General features: G+C 52.8%; 1 protein-coding gene across 1 annotated transcript in view; it reads left to right on the forward strand.

The window, feature by feature from the left end:
• The window catches only part of BIN3 (bridging integrator 3), a 40879-nt gene that overhangs the window by 14754 nt on the left and 6383 nt on the right, over positions 1 to 19742 (forward strand). Inside the window, exons 3-7 of the mRNA XM_086477110.1 lie at positions 2763 to 2803; positions 3421 to 3482; positions 7381 to 7517; positions 7865 to 7905; positions 17500 to 17641. Of these exons, the coding sequence (XP_086333236.1) occupies positions 2763 to 2803; positions 3421 to 3482; positions 7381 to 7517; positions 7865 to 7905; positions 17500 to 17641 (423 nt within the window). The remainder of the gene's footprint in view (positions 1 to 2762; positions 2804 to 3420; positions 3483 to 7380; positions 7518 to 7864; positions 7906 to 17499; positions 17642 to 19742) is intronic.

Consider the following 19742-nt stretch of genomic DNA (forward strand, 5'->3'; position numbering starts at 1 on the left):
TAACTGGGTGAAAAAGGAGGAGGTCGTTTTATTGCGATGCTTTTAAGAACTCATCGTTCTTTATGTAGATTTAAGTAAAATCCCAGAGACGAGCGATCTTGCATTAACTAGCCCGTATGCCTAGGAGAAAAAGCGTTCAACGCTGAAACACGTTTTGATTCTGAGTTTTCAGAAAGAGGCTGCAGAGAAGTGGGATTATTTTAATATTACGGAAACTTCCCTTCAGGATATTGTAATTTTCTTGCCTGTACTTCTTGTTCTCGTTACTCTTAACGTGATAATCCTATCCATAGCCTTTTGCCGTAAGTGTTGGGTATGTGTGGCCATTGATGATAGCTGCTGCGAGCGGGAATTAACTGTGTGCTCTGCAAAATGTACTGGGCTTGCTCTCAGCTTCTCCTCCTCGCACGCCTCTGATCCGCCGGTCGCTGCTGCCCGGAAATCTGCACGGTGGGAGCACGTGGGAGCAGGTCTTCTCCGTCTGGTGCACGGGGGGGGCCCTGCTCCTCGCTGCTCTGGGCTCCTGCCGTGCGAGCGAGAGCGGCGGTGACTGGGAGGGCTACATCAGCCTGCAGACTGTGATGACTGGTAGCCAGTTGCTACTGTGGGCGTGAAAAATAAGAGCAATCCTTGGGCAGCTGTCTCGGCATAGATGGCCCTGGAGGTGTGAGTCAGGCCGGGCAGCTGAAGTGCCGCCTTGGAGATTCACCTCGATTGTACATAGAAAGCTCACGGGCAATCTGGGGAAGCTTGGAAACCCTGGAAGATTGGGGGGGTCACATCACCCAGGGGGTTGCAGGGTGGGGAAGTTTCGCCTTCCTTCGTATCCGTTGGGCATCGATGCCTTTGGCTCATCTCTGCTCGTTGCACGGTCAAGGGGGGGGAATCGAACAGCGAAAAGGAAGGGGCAGATACCGCGAATCCTTGCAGGTAGTTTCATTTCGTGGCCAAAACCTCCCGTTTTTGGGAGGAACTGGTTGCTGAGCGGACACAAGGAAGAGCCTGATGAACGTGGAAGGGGCTGGAGCTCCACGCTGGAGGGGAGGCTGCCACCAGCCTTCAAAGGACATACTTTTGAGTCGTGCCCGACCCTCTCTGGTTTGCAACCAAAACAATTCACACATAAGGCATATAAATAGAGTGCAATACTCCCTGGTTATTTTAGCAGCCGGAACAGCCATAGAAATCGAGGGTGATTTTTACTATGTGCTGGTTACCTGACCTCCAGGCACCAGCTGCTGCGGATTTCTGCCGAACTGTGAACCGGGCAGAAGCCGTCTGAGCTGCCCCCACACCGCTCCGTGCCCGTTCCCCAGCGCCCATTTTTAGCAGCGCGAAAAAGGGAGTCGGAGCTCGGCGGAGGTTTTGCATCGGCGGGGAGAGCCAGCACGCATCCCCCGGATGGTGGGAGCTGATGGTGCGGACAGCTGTCCGCCGGGGCCGGGGCTGGAAGGCGGCACACGCTGGCCGCGCCGGTCGCTGGCTGCCTTCGCATCGGGCTGGTCGAGTCGCCGCCGAGTTCGAGAGGATCTGACGGTGCAGACCGGGAAGATGTTTAGAAAAGGTTTCAAGAAAACTGGGATGACTGGGCCCCGCTTTAAAATACTGGTCTTTTAATAGCAGTTTCGGTTGAAAAGCAGCCGTCCTTATTAAGCATTCTGGTTTCACATAATGCTGTTACATCAAGCCTGGGTTTGAAATCCCGAGGACAGCATGAAGATTTGGAACAAACCTTTGGATCCTTCTCGTCCTGGCTGCTTGCAACACTTAGCGTTTCCTTAATAGCGTGGTAGCTTGACAACACAAATGAACCCAGTTTTGATCCCATGACAACAAAAGCGCATGTATTTACTCTTGGCTGGTCAATTGAAATCCATTCGCTTATTTGGTCGACGAGGTGTGGAATGAATGTTTTAAGCGTGTGTTAAAACAGTCAGCATGGAAGGAAAGTTCCCTAAAATATCTTGTATCACTGGAGATTTGCTGCCAGATAGCAAGTAGGAGGAAGCAGTCATTGATGTAGCATCGGGAGAAGGCTGCTCTTGGGCTCTGCGCTCTTCGCCAGCGCAGGTTTCTCCTCCCTTTGCCCTCGCAGTCCGCTCGGACGCGGCTCCAGCTGAAGGATTTCATCGGAGGGAGCTATTGCAGGACTAAGGAGCGTATCCAGGGGGGCAAATACTACAGAGACTGGAGGGCTCCGTAATGGCTTGGGGGGTCTGGAGGGAGAAAAACCATCATGTTGAGGATGAGGAAGGAAGGAGAGAGCAGCTGGGTGGGGGGTCTGGCAGCCGGCCGTGGGCAGACCCACCGCAGGGCTCCTTTGCAGCGTGCTGCTGGAGGGAGAAGCAGGTCCTCTCAGCTTCTGGGATGATCGTGCCTCTGGAAGAGGCAGCGGGCTCGTCCCCCGCCAGCGCCGAGCCGAGCTGTGGGCGCCTGTGTCAGTGCGTGCTAAGCTGCGATCTCTCTGCTTTTAAGGCATTCCCATTTACTCTGTCAGCTTCCAATTCATGTGCTGGAGCACATCCTTGGAATGAGCTGACGCAGTTGGTGGCGGTGTCTTTTGCTCTAAGAAAGTCTGGAGGAAAAAAAAAAAAACCCAACCCCAAACCCAACAAGACTTCATTTGCTTTTGAAGCCTGACTCTCATTAGAGCAGCAGCTTACGCTTCCCGGGGTTCACGTAGGCATTTCCCGAGGACCAGTTTCCCTGCACAGGTAGTTGCCACTCCAGGCTCTGCTGATTTCCATCTCTTCTTTCCACAGGTGGAGAGAGACTTTGAAAGGGAATATGGAAAGCTTCAGCAGTAAGTATCAACCACACTGGTAAAACAGGAACAGTAGCATACTTCTCGGTTGTGCCCTCTTATTGCGTCTTCCCAGGAAATTTTAGCCGGTTACGCTCTTCCCAGCAAATCACTCACTGCCCTGTAATTTCTAATTCTTCAGAGTTTCTCTGGTGGCTGGGTGTTCAAAGGTGTCTTAAGAAGTATTTGCAGTGGGGTTGAGGTTTGCAGATTACGGCAGCTCTGAAGTAAAGAGTGTAAAATTGCCAGAAAACTGTGGGGTCACCGAACAGCTCAACACCTCTGAGGACAAATATTGGTTTTACCATACTGACTGTGTCACATAAGCTCACACTTATCATCTGGAAGCATTTGGCTTTACCATTTGTGGCAAGTGTGAGGACTTAAGAAAATCTGTGACTTTGAATAAGAGATCACCAACTTGAAAAGTTGAAAACCATCTGAAAACAACCAGAAAAGGTTGAGCAGCACTGAACTTCATAGAGCCTTGCCTGGATATTTTTAACTCACAACAGAAGCCAGCATATTCAGCCCGTAAATGATTTGTTGCACGTATGATACACTTTGGTTTGTTTCTTTCCAAGATTCAGACTTTGCCTTGTTCTCCCATCTTTCAGATTGGAAGATCAGACCAAAAAACTTCAGAAGGATATGAAGAAAAGCACAGATGCAGACTTGGGTATGTGACTGTAGGATACATAGACTGTGAACTTGGCCACAAAGAGATGAAGTGACTTTCTCAAGATCACATGAGTAATCTGTGACAAGTCTGGAAAACAAATCTAGATCTCAGTCCCACTCAGTTTGCTTAGTTACAAGGCCATCTGCATGAGGGCTGCTGAGCAGTAGCTCAACCAAGGGAACAGAAAGTGTGTTATGGGCTTAGTCCCGGTGTCTTTGAGCTGTGGCCTTGGACAAGTCACTTTATTTTCTTTGCCTCAGTTTCCGCAGCTGAAAAAATAGGAGTGATTATTCCCGTTCTCACGTTAGACAGGCAGGAGCAGTCTCCAGCTGAGCCTGTTGGGTTGAGCAATGCATATTCACGACTTCACTCAAGGGCATCTTACGCAATCTGGAGCCAGAGGAAGGTGGGACGAGGCTTTGGGAGGGGGTCTGCAGCGTACCACGGGGGCACCGCTGGACGTGTTCTGCGCACGAGCTGCTGACCTGGCAGCTCTTAGTCAGGAAAACCCCTCCTCGTTCCCTTGGTGGCTGCTCGCTTTGGCTTGTCCTCGTGGCAGTGGGCGACGTAGGAAGCAAGAAACGAGTCACCTCTGCCCGCTGGGGGTGACGTCTGCCCTGCAGGGCTCCTGTCCCACGGCGTGGCAGCCCCTGCCCGCTCCGTTCCTGGCTTCTCTGGTAGGAACCCGGTGCGACCGCCCCGCGCGGCGCAGGCTGTCAGCGGAGATGGGAGAGAGGAGACGGAGCGATCTGGTGGAGGGGAGCTGGGAGGTGTGGGTTCGGCGGGTGCCGCTGATCGAACCGAGCAGGGCAGCCGGCAGAAACGCGCAGCAAAGAGCTGTTTCCAACACAGATGGCTTCTCTCAGCGTGTGGTTTGGAGTCGTCCCTGTTTGTACCGGGCCCCCACAGCTCCGGAGCCAAGGCAGATGCACCAGCGCAAACAGGTGTGGGCTGGACTGGTCCAACCCTCCTCTCCTGGGAGCTGGGTTCACAGAGGGGCAGGGGAGGGGGAAGGAGCCCCACCGGGCGCTTCGCCAGCGGGAGGGCTGGCAAATTTGGGGCTTCCCATGAGACACGCTCTCACCTGTGCATATGTGTGTGCGTGCTCGGATATTGCCAGACATAAACACGGATCCCGGCTCTTGCCCGTGCTCTCCCGCCCTTCCCAGCTCTGGCTCTGCTTGCCCAGGGGGAGCGGTGGGAAAGGCACTGGTAGCCGGCGCTGCCAGGACTCCTTTCCAGGGTGAAAACTGCCCTTTCTGGTGACTCTGGTCATTGTGAGGGATCTGTGGTAAGTTTTTCCTTGTTAAGGATTCCCCTCCCCTACCTTGCAGTGGGCGTTGTTTATATGGAGCATTTCAAGTCCCAGAGGAGCTGTGGGAGGACTTTCTTTTTCCGTTCTGCTACATGGCAGAGTCACAAATGAGTCTTGGCCAGATCCAGTAAGATCTGATGTCTCATTTAAAGGCATGAAATCATGAGTGTAAGGGAAGATTCTGAATGTGGTCTGGTGAGGGATGGCTGAAGGAAAAGGAGGTAGATCCGATCAAGCCCTGAGGACTGCTTTCCTCACCCAGCAGTGCCCATTCCCGAGAGGAGGGGGCTGTGCTGGCTCAGCCAACATCCAGCCCCCCATACCCGACGAGGACAGCAGTGTGTCAGCGTTGTCGTGTCCTCCCGAGTGCCTTATTTCTTCCACTGTACCTCTGTGCCGAGGGGGTTGATTATTCACTGCCTGCAAACCCTCCCTAGCCAACTGGACCTGGTGGCTCGGGTCTCCACCTTCTGCCAAAAAAGACTCGGCTCAGAACGAGACCGATTCTTCCGCCTGCACGAAAATGTTCCGGCGAGGCTCGGCCGCTGCCCTGCCAGCTGCAGCAGCATGGCTGGGAACAGGGTATGGGTTGTTAGCAGCGCTCTGTGCTATGGCTAAAGATCACTAACCCCCTTCCCCACCCTTTTTCCAAACAAAATATGATCTTAAGGAGCGGGAGGTGGTTCTTTAAGTGGAGACAGAAGCTCTCCTTTTGAAATGAGCTGCAGGTAGCCCACTGGATCGCCGTGGCTCAGTTTTGCTCTCTGGAGCGTGCCTGGCCGTTCTCCGCTGGTTTTATCGTGATTCAGACAAGCAGTGGCTCTCTGAAATCACTTAATTGGAGTCGTGTCCTGCACACCTTATGAGCAAAGTGCAGTACAGACCCTCCTGAAGGCCACCCCCAGGGGCAGGCGATGTCCCCTCTCCCCTCTCCCCTCTCCCCTCTCCCCTCTCCCCTCTCCCCTCTCCCCTCTCCCCTCTCCCCTCTCCCCTCTCCCCTCTCCCCTCTCCCCTCTCCATACAGGTGAGGTCGGTGATGCAGGGGAAGTGCCTGGCCCAAAATCTTTCTGAAAAACCCCACTTTCCGACCTCCTGGCGTGACCCCGCTGCTCGCAGCAGCTCCCCTCGCTACAGTACACTTTCAGTCCTCTCCTTCTGAAGGGAAACTAATTCTTCTTCCAGCTGAAGGAGTTCTGCCATTCTTAACTCCGTCCCATTTTGGCACAAATCCTTCCTCAGATGTGGTCACACATATGGATTATATCCCATCTGTTTAAAGGTTTAAATGCCTAAACCCTTAATGTTTGGATAATAGACGGATACGGTAGCTTTGTTATTCCGTAGTTAGCGTCTCGTTCTGCATTGAGCTTCGCAGCTATTTAGCTTCTGAGCTCTCTGTATAATTGTGTGTAACCTTTAAATCAGAATGTTTAACCCCTTGATTTATGATCTTAAGCCCCATTATTCGGATGACTTTAACTTTTAATATCTGAGTGAGTACAGTAGGAGTCTTTCCAAAGCTCATCTGTAGCACGGCTCAAGCATCTGGCTTTCAGATCTTAAACTGGAATAACTTCCAGCAACAGTGCTGACGAAAAAGAACATTTTTTTTTAGTACCCCTGCCTTTTTTTTTTCCTCCTTTATTCCCATTTATACTGATGCTTGCCTTTTTATTCATCTTTTTTTCCATTCTGTACCTTAGCTATTTTCTTGCTCTTTTGTAGTGCTCCTGTCATAGGGATTTAATTTTTCCTTTGAAGACCAAGTGTGTGGATAGGAAGAGAGATGTGTCTGATGGAAAACAAGTAAAAGGGCTCGGCAAGACGGGAGCTGAAGCCTGTCAGAGTGTGACCTGGTGTTTCTGGGTTTCCTGGTGGCAGTCTCAGGGTCTGAAGAGACTTCAGCCTTTGCGTATTCCCCTGACTTGTGGGGTTGGTCTCCGCAGGCAGAAAATTTAGGCTCATCGAGGGAAAGTGCTTAGGCAGCTTGTGTCTCTGCTGGCTTGTGTAGTGCCTATTTTGAGAGCAGAAGAGAAACCTTGTCTTCCAGTCCTGTCAGTCTGGTCCTTTTCCACCAACACTAAATCCACTTCAAATATATATTTTTGTAAAGCCATTTGAAAGGCTTAATGGACTGTGATTTTTCGCATTGTGGAAGAGCTGTAGTGAGACTGAGAGTGACACTTAATAGTCTGTCGAGAAAAGACACATAAAAAAAAAACCCCATCTACAGTTTTTTAAGAGAACAGTGCTTTTGTTAGTCTGGTATTATTTCTGGCAACATCACAAGCTGTACATTGGAGTGGTTCAGACTTAACTTATGTAAAAACAGTTCTCTGGGTGTTTCCGTGAATGAATTGGTGGCTCTTCCTTTCTTGTCTCAGCCACCAGTGAGTATCTTCCTGGAAAGCTGTGCTAAAACCCCCCCTCTCAGTGACTGAACCCCCCGATTTTTGCCCACGGTCACCCTTTGCAGATGCAGGTGCCAGCCCTGGCGAGGAGGGGTGGTGTGACTGTCCCACCAGGCAGCCGCTGAGGTGTGACACCCCCCCCCCCCCTCTGCTTTCCTGTTGCCCACAGCCATGTCCAAGTCGGCTGTCAAAATCTCTTCGGACCTGCTGTCCAACCCGCTGTGTGAACAGGAGCCTGGCTTTTTGGAGATGGTCACGGCCTTCGACACAGCGATGAAGAGGATGGACTCTTTCAACCAGGAGAAGGTGAATATGGGTTTGGCTGAAGAAAGGGCGACCAGGGTGTGCTGGGGTGCTGTTGGTTATCTCACCCTTCCAGACAGATCCTCCTCCCCTTTTTGTCATCATCTCCAAGATTCTTCCCACAGGAGTTTCTCTGCAATTTTACTCTTCTTGTGCCTCTGGCTGGTGCTGGGGATTGCAGCTCATGCCGAGCGCGTGGGACAAGCTTGCTGGTTTTCGGTTAAAGGGCATTGTGGTTGGGCTCAGAAGCCCACATCGTCCTATGGTGGACACTGTGCAAAGATGGATCGTTGTGCAAAGAGGCTTTTTCAACCAGGCTGACGTATAACCATCCCTTTGGCTTTCTACAGGTGAATCAGATCCAAAAGACGGTCATAGAACCCTTGAAAAAGTAAGTACCAGCGTTGTCTTGTGCGCCACATGGAGTGTTTGTCACAACCATGTACTTCAGGGAAGTGTATCACCAAAAGAGATGCTTTTGGGCTAGAAATCAGGCCTTCCTAAGGAGGTAATAGTTCACACCCCTGGGACAAAATGCCATCCTGCTTGCTTTACAGCTGGGGCGTGGAGAGGTGGGATGGTTTAGCTGAGTCCGTACTCTTGCTCTGTGGCCAGGGTGAAAACCTCTGGTGTCTCAGCCTGCCAGATGTCTCCCTCTGTACTTTAGAGTACCTGAGAGGAGTGACACTGAAGGCACTAAAGCGTTCAGCTGCTCTCCGTTGGTGTTGGTTCCTACCGACACTTTGCTCCAGCCAAAGGAGAAAAATCGACTGGGGAGCTCCCCTGGGGGCAGCGGGCATCCAGCCCAGCGTGGTGAGTGATTGGTTGTTCCAACAAAACTTTTCTTTCCTTTGGAAGTTTTCTAAATCAAAAAGTAGAAGCTTGATTTTTGTGGTTATAAATAATAGATCCGTGCAGGAAAGAGAGGTTAACAGCGCCATCGCAGCCAGACAGTGAGCAGGTGGGGAGTGCAGAGAGAAAAACACCAGTATCCCCCGTCCCGGACTGGTAACTGACCCGGGACGGGATGTCCCAGACCCTGCAGAAAGTCTCACAAACCTCTGCAGGCAAAGCTTCAGACCATGTGTGCTCTGAAGGGCCGGCGTGGGGTGCCCGTGGAGGGGAGCCCACCGCGGGGTCACGCCGAGAGCCGCGCCGTCCCCGGGGGGGAGCGGTGGCAGGGAGCGTGCGGAGCCGCGCCTCGCTCCGAGCTGTGCCCGGCCGCGGACCGCCCGGCTCGGGGGTAAAGCCTCGTCGGAGAGCCAGAGCCGGGGCTGTTAACTGCGGTGTTCTGGCGGCAGGTTTCCGTGTTTTCCCCCCGTTCCTTGCCGTGCCGTGCGTCAGGACTCAGTCACGCCGCGGCACCGTGGCAGTTCTGTCACCTAGGGCTCATCTGGTGCAATTCCCCGCTGTCGGCACCATTTCCACCGGTGACACAGGCTGTACCCCCGAAACATTTAAGGAGTCCTTCGGTTGCCGTACCAAATGCCTCCTGAAATCCTGAAATTTGCTATTTTGTTACCAGAACAGAGTGAGCGAGTGAAAATAAAATAAAATTACTTTAATATGACAGTAAGTGTTGCAAATTGCTGAATAACAATTTTAGTTTAGGTTTGACACGGGGTGGGTTGTTTTGTTGTGTTTTTTGGTGTTGTTTTTTTTTTTTTAAGTTGTTGTTTCTGCCCAAATCTGAAAGTAAAATCTCGTACGCCACTTAGCGCAGCGTGTTTCTATCCAGGGGATGTTTGGTGACTCGAGTTTTACCTTGGTCCTCTATCCATGACCAGAAATTCTTGATTATTTAGAAAAAAATTGCAGAAAGAAAGGAAGAAAGAAAAGAATCCTAGGCTTGTGCTGTGGAATTGTGTTGCTTATTATCTAGATTGTCCTCATGAAAGATACATTAACTTTTTCTTCCAGCATTCTGTTAAAATTGGAAGAAGGGCTTGTGTCTCTGAAATCTTCGTGTTGGTTTTTTGGTTTTGTTTTTGTTTTTTTCTTCTTTTCCCCTAAACTTGTGTTCGTTGACAAAATGAAAGATAATACCTTTCCCTGCAAACCTTGCCCCGTGTTTTAAACCCTGGGCAGCGTATGGGGCTGTTAATTCATGACAGTAAAGCCATTTCCACGTTGCCAGTGTCTTGTTCTGCGTCGGTGCAGAGCGTTTGGCTCGGGCTGCTCCAGGTGCTGCCGTAGCACAAACGGTACAGAAGGGGAAAGACCCCTTTGCTCTCGCTTTGGGTGTGAGGCAGCTACGCAAGATCCCATTATTTTGTTATTCCTGCTGTAAGGAAATACTGGGGAGATCCTGGAGTCGCGCAGGACACGGGGGCGCTTCGCTGGGAGGTTCCGTCTCACGAGGTGTAGCGCTCAACTCGCCCGTTATCTGTCCAGTCCGTAGTTGAACGTCAGGGTGTTTACTTCAGCGTCCTGGCTGCCTTCCAGCCTTGGCAATTCTCTCAAAACTTCCTGCATTTCCATTGGACTTGAAATTTTTTTCCCTTCCTGCCCTTTGGCACCTGCAAACAGTTGCTGCGTGCTCTTAAACAGCTTACGTTTCATGCTCAGAGAGGCTGCATCTCCACGCCAGAGCAGCCGAAAAAACCTTCCTTTCGTTCCCTCTTTCTGACTCTCCACGAGTGTAGGTACGTGCATGGCTGAGTCGTGCAGCCAGGAACATTTCTGAGGAGCCCAAGGGTCCATTTTGAGGCTAATGAGATGCAGGAGAGAAATGCAGAGCTTGCACCTCCCCTTGTCCTGCTGGCAGATAAACCCCAGCAACGTTTCTAGGATAAAAGTTTCAGATTAATGAAAGCTGCCTTGAGGAGCTCTTCTTATTTCCAGTTAGGTATTGCTTCCCCTCGCAGAGGCAGTCCTCCCTAGCCTCTCCCAAACTTGCTTTGACCTAGAAAAAGGCTTTTGCTACAACAGCTGCACTTTATTACATCTTCACTGGTGGTCTTTTCTAGTTTATTAGCCAAAGAAACAGATAAGTATAATCCAGGCAATTATCATTAGTGGTAATGTATTGTAATCAGAGGCACATGTGCAGTAAAATCTCCATTCAGTTGTCCAGGGATAGTAGGTTTCAGGCAAATATCGGGGAATTTGTTAAACCATGTAGAAGAAAGCAGTAGTGGATTGAGGGGGGCGGGGGGTTGGAGGCTCGTATTGTTTAAATCCTTCTGCTTCTGGGGATGCAGGGTTATTCAGAGTTTTGCTTTTTGAGCCCCAAGAAGCCCTTGGCTGGGAACCACTCATGTAACTTCAGGGAAGAAGCAAAGCTCTGGTGAGAATATTGCATATTTCAGCGTGTGGGTTGGGCAAGGAGCTGGGGTTGGCTGGGAAAGGTCAGGGGGGGATCTGCTCTTCTCTTTGGGAGATGCCTAAAATCACAGCGGATCGGCGGATTTGGGGCAAGAAGGGGGAGAAAACCAGCTGGATTTTACTTCAGTCTTCCGGTTCTTCCCTCTGGCTTGGGTGGGCAGCGAGGTGTATCGGCTGGACCGGGGACTGGTGATAAACCGTGTGCTGTCACCTTAGCGTTACATATTGTGTGTCCGTATTTAAGGAAGGAAGCAGCTTAAATAAGCCAGGTGGTTTGGAGATTCACGGGCTTTAATGCCTTTCACGTTTGGAGCCGATTTTCAGTGCCGCGGGGTCTCGATTTAACAAACTCGAGCTGTCTGAACCTCCCCGAGCGTCGGCGCGTCGTGGTCGCCCTGCCACGGTGCCACCCCCTGGGCTCGCAGTGCGGTCACGCTCCCGCAGCCGAAGCAGAGGGACGCGGAGAGGCTTTGGCAGGGGTGACACCCGCGGGCACTGGTGCCGGGGCTGGGTGTCAGCAGGGTGGGAGGGCCCGGGGGTACCATCCAGGAGCCGTGCGGAGCAGATTGATGTATAAATTCGATTAGAGCCCGATGTCAGCCAGTGTCTGCCGGCGATAGGAACCGGCGCTTGGCATCCGCGGAGCCGGGGCGAAGGAGGGGGTCGTCTTCTTCCCATAACCCTGCCATTAACGTGACCCCTCGAGCTGCATTTCCTCGCCGAAGCAGATAACCGGCCTCCAGCAGCCCCAGGGGTGCCGGGGACCGGAAGCAGGAAAAGCCGCTTTCATGTCCTTAACGAGCCCCTAATGAGGATTTCGTGCACAAAGCTAGCCACATGGCTGCCTGGCCCCCTCCCTCCCCGCCTAATCCCCAGCTCGCCGCTTTTTTGTACCGTCCTCTTTCGGTTCTGCTCCTTTTCGCTCCCGTCGGAAGGGCTGGTTTTAATTTCCCCCCTTCCTGGTGGGTGGACGGGCCCACGACGGACGTGTGGGCACGGGCTGAGGAATGGCAGGCATCCCCCCCCCCCGACATAGCCCAGATGCTTCGGCCTCGCGCTGAGCCGTCCTCGGGCCTCTCCAAACTTCCTCCTCGTCTCACCCACCGTCGCTTTCCTTTGCATCTGATGCTCCCCAGCTCTGCCGTTCCTTTCTTTTTTCCCCCCTGCCAGCCCTAGATCCCGTCCGCTTCCTTTCGCTTTCGTTATCCAAGCCGTCGTCCCTAAAACAAGGCCACAGGGAAGAGCGCACGTGCGCGTCCAGCTCACAGGGCTGCCGAGGAAAGCGCTTGAGATGCTCGCAAACGGGGAGGAATAAAGGTTTTACCGTTATTTACCCAGGGAACAGGGGCTGGAGGAAGCCGCAGGGCGAGCATCGGGGCAGGCAGCGGGGATGGAGAGGGCGAGGAGGTGGTGGGCTGCTCGGGGAGCTTGCCGCGGGCGGGGAGGTGGCGGGGTGGTCCCACTCCTCAAGCACACCCGCAACGAGCCGCTCACCGGCCTCGCCACAGCCTCCCGCCAGAGAGGGAGAGAAGTTTTCCATTTCCAAGCACCAGACTTGTCAGCCGGGCTGACTAACGATCGAACCCGGCAGTGACGGGAATCCTGGTGGCACTTTTATCTTCCCTGGCAGTGTCTCTCCAGCCCCGTCCTTTAATTACGGGAAGCTGAAGGGAGGCTGGCGTGGAGACGAGGTGGCAACATGATTTATAATTCAGAGAATTGGGTGATTTATGTTGGTTTTTTGTTTTTTTTTTTTTTTCCCCCCAGGGCTAAACTGTCATCCTAAGAGGAGTTCACCGGTGCATTCCCCCTCTCCCCCCGCCCCAGCAGTGGGGAGACAGTAATTTGTATTTTCTTTTCGTTATCCCTGCGTATCTCCCCTCACCTGCTCCTCTTAAGCCGCCTGTACTGTAATCCCCTCTCAGCAGCCTTGCCTAAAAAGTGACAGGGAACAACGGCGGCTTATTCTGCAAGCTGCTTTCGTGGCGGGGGCTCTAATGCCTGGTGCTGCTGTTTTACCTTCGCTCCTGCTCTGGGCTTTTCGCACCGTACCCACCAAATTTTCTTTTAAGTCGGCTTCGATTTGCTTTGCTTTGTGTTTAAAAAAGAAAAGTAGCGAGTAACAGAGGGCGGTCCTGGGGATTTGTGAGTGGTTACGGCTGTCAGACCCTCTCATCCCCTGCAAAAGCAGGGTCTGGGTGGAGCGTACGAAGGAGGACGGTGCTGGGTTTATCAATCAATACCCACAAATAAATCGGCTATAGGGCTTTTCATCTGTGCTGCCCGCAGGACTGTGCACCAGGACGAATCGTTGCCCTTGCTCCATGTGCAGGGCGGGGGGAATCGGTGGGTGAAACCACCGGGGTTTGCTTGTGAGGCTTCCCTGGTCCTGCTAAAACGCTCAAGTTCTTGAATTCAGCTCTTCAGACTTGGTTTCCAGAGTGGCTGAGAGTGTTTGGATGTTGCTCACCACCCGTGGCACTACTGGTGGTCCTTGTCTGTTGTCTCCGTGGTGCCACGGCTGCCAGGAGGGTTTGGCGATGCTCAGCCAAAGGCTTCGGAGGAGGCTCGAGCTCCTCGCAGGGCTCGGGAGGCTGCGGGATGTGGTCGGGGGTGGCAGCGGCTTCTGGAGGTCCTGTAGATGGCCTTTCTGCCAGGCTTTCCGCGAGGAGCACTTGTAAATAACATGCATGAGATATTTGCGAAGACACTGGGGTGACAACATGTGAAATGCAGCAATTTATTATTAAGTCATCAGAATAACTTGGCAGTGGCGGGAGCCCCTGTCCCCCTATCACCCTTCACGGGTGTTTACCACCCCTGGCACTTGGCTGGAGATTGTATTTCTGTGCACATGGGGAGAAAAACCCGGTCAGGACCTCAGCGTGGGCAAGAAACCCCTTTTTCTCTGAACTCCAGGGCAATTTCAGAGCTGCTGGGTTAATAGGGAGTTCATACAGAGTAATTCCTTCAGGAGCTGGAGGCAGCTTCGCCTCAATCCAGATCAGTCCAAGGAAGGAGCATCCTTCCCTGCGTGAGCTGAGCTAATCCTGCGTGAAAATTAAACCAGGTGACTCACGGGGAGAGCTCAGTCGGCACGGGGAGAGTTTGGTCGGCACGGGGAGAGCTCAGTCATCACGGGAAGAGTTCAGCTGGCACAGGGAGAGCTCGGTCAGCACACGGGTAGTGTCTGGAGGAGCTGTGGCTCACCCAGTTCCTTCCTGCTGGTGCTGGTGGTGAAGGACCACCGCAGTGAGACAACCTCAGCCGCCACGGGGGGTTTGCAAGGGACTTAGAAGTCCCCGTGCCGCTCGGCAGCTGAGGAGAAACTCAAGTGGGTTTCAGCTTTGCTCCTCAAAGCTCTTAAAACATCTCGGGAGGGGTGATTCGAGCCCCGCCATGCACATCCCTCAACCCCCCAACTTAACGCCGGTGTTTCCAGCGCCCAGGCTGGGGTACCCTGGCCCGGCTGCGGAGCCAGGGAGCCGGCGCGGTGCGTTGTGCTAATGGCAGCTTGCGGAGCTGAGCTGCCCCTCCCTCCCTCTGAAACGCAGCGTATAATCTATGCATTAGAAGTCCTTGTGAGACAGTAGTTGCTGTGCCTACACAGTAACAGCCCCTTCAGATCCAGCGCTGGAGATATTTTTTTAAAGCGCTGCCAGAATACGGTGTCCTTCCATTACGGGCTGCGAAATTGCACCGAGTTGATACTGGGAACAAAAAGGGGTGGTGGAGGGGGGGGGGGGGGGAATAAAAATCAGGCTTTTTTTTTTCTCCTTTTTAAAACCAGATTTAACTTCAAAGTAAATGGAAACTGTGCCGCTGATCGTCTCGTGCGTTCTCACTTGCTGCGTTTCTGAGCTAAAGGGTTTGCTCTTCCCCCGCGGTGGCGGGTTTGTAAGATGTAAATGGCTGCGTGCTAATTCTCTGGTGTCTTGTGGCTCTTTTAATATACGAGCACCGTGGAAGTGCCGAGCGTGAGAGAGAAAGGGCTCCGAAGCTGGGCCATCAGGAAAAAACCCACCGTTTAAAAGCGACTGTTGGGTACCGACACGAGGCTTAGCGTTTCCGAGGCGTCTTCTTGCTGAGCGTTTTTCCAAGAGTAGGGCAGCGGCGGCCACATCCAGGCCACGCCGGTGGCTTGGCAGCCCCGGAGGGGACGGCCGCAGCTCGGCCTTTGGTGCAGAGCCTCCCTGCAGAGCAGGGAAGGGAGGATTCCCCAGCCCCAGGCCGTCTCCTGCGAATGTTTCCGAGGCCCGGAGCACACCGTGGAGGAGCAGCGTGTGGCGGAGGAGCAGCTGGGGTCACCCCTGTGGTCCTTGGTGAGCTGCAGCTTGCTGCCGCCCCGCTTTCGGGTGCGATGCAGGGAGGTCGGAGGTTGTGTGCCGTGACCAAACCTCCCCCCACCGGGGATATAACACCGAAATAAAGCCGAGAGCCGCTGGCCTGACGGGATCCTTCCTTTCCGTTGCCAGCTCGTTAATAATTGGGAGAAATCGCCGCAGAAGCTGCGACCGCAAGCTGCTGACATTAAGTCCTGCGCCGTTGGCAAGGAACGCCTGTGCTTTTCTAGCGAGGAGACCTCGCAACCTGCGTACCCCTTCCCTCCCGCCGGGCTGTCCTGACTGCCCATCCCCATTTCCCGAGCCCTCTCACGGCGTATTTTTGGACCTCGTGTCAAGGGAGGGAGGTATTTTAGCAGCAGCCCGTAGCCCATAGGAGCTGGTGAGCCCATGCTGGGAGCCCAGCGCAGCCAGGACGTGTGAGCCACCGCGGCATTTAAGCAGAATGGGGAGCGGTTGTGCGGAGGTTACCATAAAAAGCAATGTCAGGGCAGCAGCATCTGATCCGCGCGCGGGCAGCTGGGCGGCAGGGTGACGCTGGGCGAGCTCCCTGATGGCTTTTGCAGGTTGTTCCTCGTGCCACGGGCCCAGCTGCGGTCGTCTGTCGCGATAGTCTCAGGTCAGAGGGAGGATGTCGTCAGGGGAGCGCTTGAGAGGTGCTCGGACGGGGCCTGGTTATCCGCAGCCCGCAGCAAGGACGCATCCCCGGTTCACCGTCTCGGTGAGGGATGCTTGAACACACACAAATGCTGGAACACAAATGCTGGAACACAAAACGCTTGAACGCAAATATTCCCCCTTCCCCCTCGCTTCTGGCATTTGCCCTTTGCAAACTGGGAAGGCTCAGGGACAAAAGCTTTGCCTCTGCACCCGCCGGTCCGGCACATTAGCACCCCTCCGGAGCGAGCACGGCGGCGGAAAATGAGATTTTAATAGGGGATGGAGCGGCGGCGGAGGGCTGCGAGCGCCCGTGGTTTCGTTTGAACCCGAGTGCCTCTGTGGTAGCCCCGCGTCTGGTGACATCGAAAGCAAATTACAGTCGTAAAGTGAGATCCGTGGTTTTCTTTTTCCTCATGTGCCCCCCCAGCCTGGATTATACTTTTTGTTGTTGTTGGGTTTTTTTTTTCCCTCCGATTGGAAGAGATCAGAAAGCTGTTTGCTTGATTCCCAGCGCTGAAAATCATCACCAGGCTGTTCAGACACATTTTTCACCACCAGTTCCTGGCCTTGGCCCCCCAAAACGACCCTATAATGAAATGACTGTATCCAGAGTTAGTGTGACCCGTTTCACCCGAACCCATAGCCCAGCACCAGCGCGGTCCCCACCGGTATAATTCGATTTACTGAAATTTGGGAGACGTAGAGCAACGCTCCAGTTTCTGGCTTTCCCTCTTCTGTCACGTTCAAAAATATTCTCTCTTGTCTTCGCCGTCAGATGTTCATGTTTCCTCAATTTGTAACACATTTTAATAATATGAATCTTCCCGTAGCCTGGCTAATTGTTGGCTGCTGCTGCTCCTTCTGTGTGGGGTACAGAGCTCGCTCCAGCCGGGCAAGCCTTGCTGTACGGCAGGCTGGGGTTCACAACCCCAGACGTTGCCCGAAAATCAAAGGTTGCTGCAGTTAATGTTTATTTTGCACTTGTATTTGTTTTTCCCGGACTTTTGAGTCAACTCCTCTGCCTGCCCATTCCCTTTCCAAACACGGTACTGGGGAAATACCGCGTTAGCTAACTACAGACGGGGGGAAAGTTGTTTATTTTTCTCTCTGTGGTTTGCTCGGTGGAGTTAACAGCTTTGTTTTCTGCAGCAGCTTCCGTTCCCTCGTCCCAGATAAGGCAGCTCTCCCTGTTCCTGAATACAGCAGCTGGAAGAGAGGGGGAAAACTGTTAAAAATAAAGAACTAATGGTAAAAGCATAAGGGCTGGCAGGAGAAGTCAAGAAGCAGGTTGGGACCTTCGAAGTACTTTTAGCAGGCTTTGCAAAATTGCCTCCCTTTTTATTATTATTATTATTATTATTATTATTATTTAAAAACACACCCTTTGGCACATGAATTGAACTTCACAAAAAAAAACCCCAAGTGTGCTTCTAGCTCTCCTCTCAAACACCGTACCCTGGCGAGGCGTTGCAAACCTTTATATATAACCTTATCCTTTCTTCCAGCCTCCTGGAAGATTGCAATGGAAGCTTTTGTGTTGGGCTATTTTTGATCTGAATCCTGAATTATTGAGGGACTTTGGGCTGGGAGATTGCCTTGGATGCTGCATCCAACCAAGGTATCCCACCCAAAACCCCTTCCCGTCCTTTCACCAGGTTCAGCAGCGTCTTCCCCAGCCTGAACATGGCCGTGAAGAGACGGGAGCAAACGCTGCAGGACTACAAGCGCCTGCAGTCCAAAGTGGAGAAATATGAGGAGAAGGAGAGGACCGGCCCCGTCCTCGCCAAGCTGCACCAGGTACCGAGATGCTCACGGACCCAAATCCCAGGCAGGATCAGCAGGAAAGCCCCAGGGCTTGGGAAGAGCTTTTTTTTCTCTTGGCGTTTGGCATCCGTGCCAAGCCCCCGTGAAATACAACGGGGTTTTTTTGGAAGGGTGTCTTTTAGCGCTGCAGGATTGCCACGGAGGGCGTTTGAGAGCAGAAATGTGCATTAGGGCGCTAAGGGAAGGAGCCAGTTTTCCACAATAAAGTGAAGCAGAAGCCACGGGAGCTGGGGATGCTCGGAGGAGCAGCCAACGCTGAAGCCGACGCGCGGGGGGTTTCCCCCTGACCTCCACATCCAAGCCAGCAGCTGGATGGGAAAAGGGGAAGATCAGAGCGTTTCGAGGCTCTATGTTTGCCACCTGTTACAAAAATTCGTCTTGGAAAATTGCAGTAATTGGTTAACAGGAAGCTTTGCCAGATTCTTTTCTCCCTCCCAAATTTTAGCGAAATCATGATGATTATTTTTTTTTTAAATTCAGCATTTCTCCCCAAATCTCTCGCTCCTGCAGAACGTTGCTTGATCCTCGAAGGAACAGTTGACTTTCTCGGTGTCAAAGAACATGTATTTTCTGATGACTTTCCCCACAAAAATTAAGTTTTGTGTTAAAGAATAGCCCTATCAGCCCTAACAAAAGAGACCTCCGATTTAATAGTAAGCAGCTTACTTCGCTTAGCCTCGGTGACTAAAGCTGTGGCTGGAAAAATGTGAATGCTTTTGTCCTGGTGATTAAGCAGGTTTTAGTTATTTAATTTTTTTCCCCTTAATGAACTTCTGTGTGATCTAATTCCCCCCTCCCCCCCCCAAAAAAAAGGATCTTAACTAACCACTGCGTGAGCTTAAACGCCTGCAAGGACCCTTAAGCAGTCCTGAACCCGGGGCATCCGAGAGGTCCACAGCTTTGATGGGAAATAGCATAATCTCATCCAGGTATTTTTATTGAGCTGCAAATTTGCATCTTCCCTTCGGAGCTGTTTGCTCAGAGTCTTGTGGTGTTTGGTGCCCTGCCTGAACTCCCCCCCAGGAGTGTAAACGCTCCTTGTTTCAGGCCAGACGATGAATTTGCTCGTTTGCCTCTCAGACCTACTTAAGCCTGGTGTGATTGAAGGCTTTGCCAGCCTGGAGCTTTGTCCGTGCCACCCCTCCGGCATTGCTGTCCCAGGGAACGGGACCGGCGCCGCGGCTGGGCTCGGCTCGCCGGCTTTCTCCCGCAGCCCCCTCCCGTCGGAATGGCACCGGGATTAAGTGGCAGACTTGAACCGGTCTAATATTTCACAGCCCACCCCCTCCTGCCCTTTTCCACACCATCTCAGAGACATTTCCCTTTCTCCCCACGCTTCTGTTTAAAGAAGCCAGTTGGACGCGCTGAGCTGAAGGTCACGGGCGAAAACGACGGCGGGGGCAGGATCCTCTGGCGATTCTCTTGGGAATCGCAGGGCGAGGGGACACGGACGCGGCTGGAGATGGTCTCCGGCCTGGCTGAGCTTTGGGGCTGGTGTTTCTCCCTGTTCTTCTGAAGGGGAGAAGACTGGCTGGCTCGTGGTCTCTGTAGCATCCCCCCTAGGTGTCCTGTGGCTTTCCAGGGTCAGAGCTTGTGTCCCACCAGTCTCCATTAGCTGGTCATTTAGGTCCCACCAGTCTCTGTTAGATGGTTATTTGGTCCCACCAGTCTCTGTTAGCTGGTCACTTGGGTCCCACCAGTCTTTGTTAGCTGGTTATTTGGTCCCACCAGTCTCTGTTAGCTGGTCACTTGGGTCCCACCAGTCTCCGTTAGCTGGTGACTTGGGTCCCACCAGTCTCTGTTAGCTGGTCACTTGGGTCCCACCAGTCTCCATTAGCTGGTGACTTGGGTTCCACCAGTCTCTGTTAGCTGGTCATTTGGACCCACCAGTCTCTGTTAGCTGGTCACTTGGGTCCCACCAGTCTCTGTTAGCTGGTCACTTGGGTCCCACCAGTCTCCATTAGCTGGTGACTTGGGTTCCACCAGTCTCTGTTAGCTGGTCATTTGGACCCACCAGTCTCTGTTAGCTGGTCACTTGGGTCCCACCAGTCTCTGTTAGCTGGTCACTTGGGTC

This window comes from Leptosomus discolor, chromosome 23 (assembly GCF_034619465.1).
Source record: "Leptosomus discolor isolate bLepDis1 chromosome 23, bLepDis1.hap2, whole genome shotgun sequence".
NCBI classification, from domain to species: domain Eukaryota; kingdom Metazoa; phylum Chordata; class Aves; order Leptosomiformes; family Leptosomidae; genus Leptosomus; species Leptosomus discolor.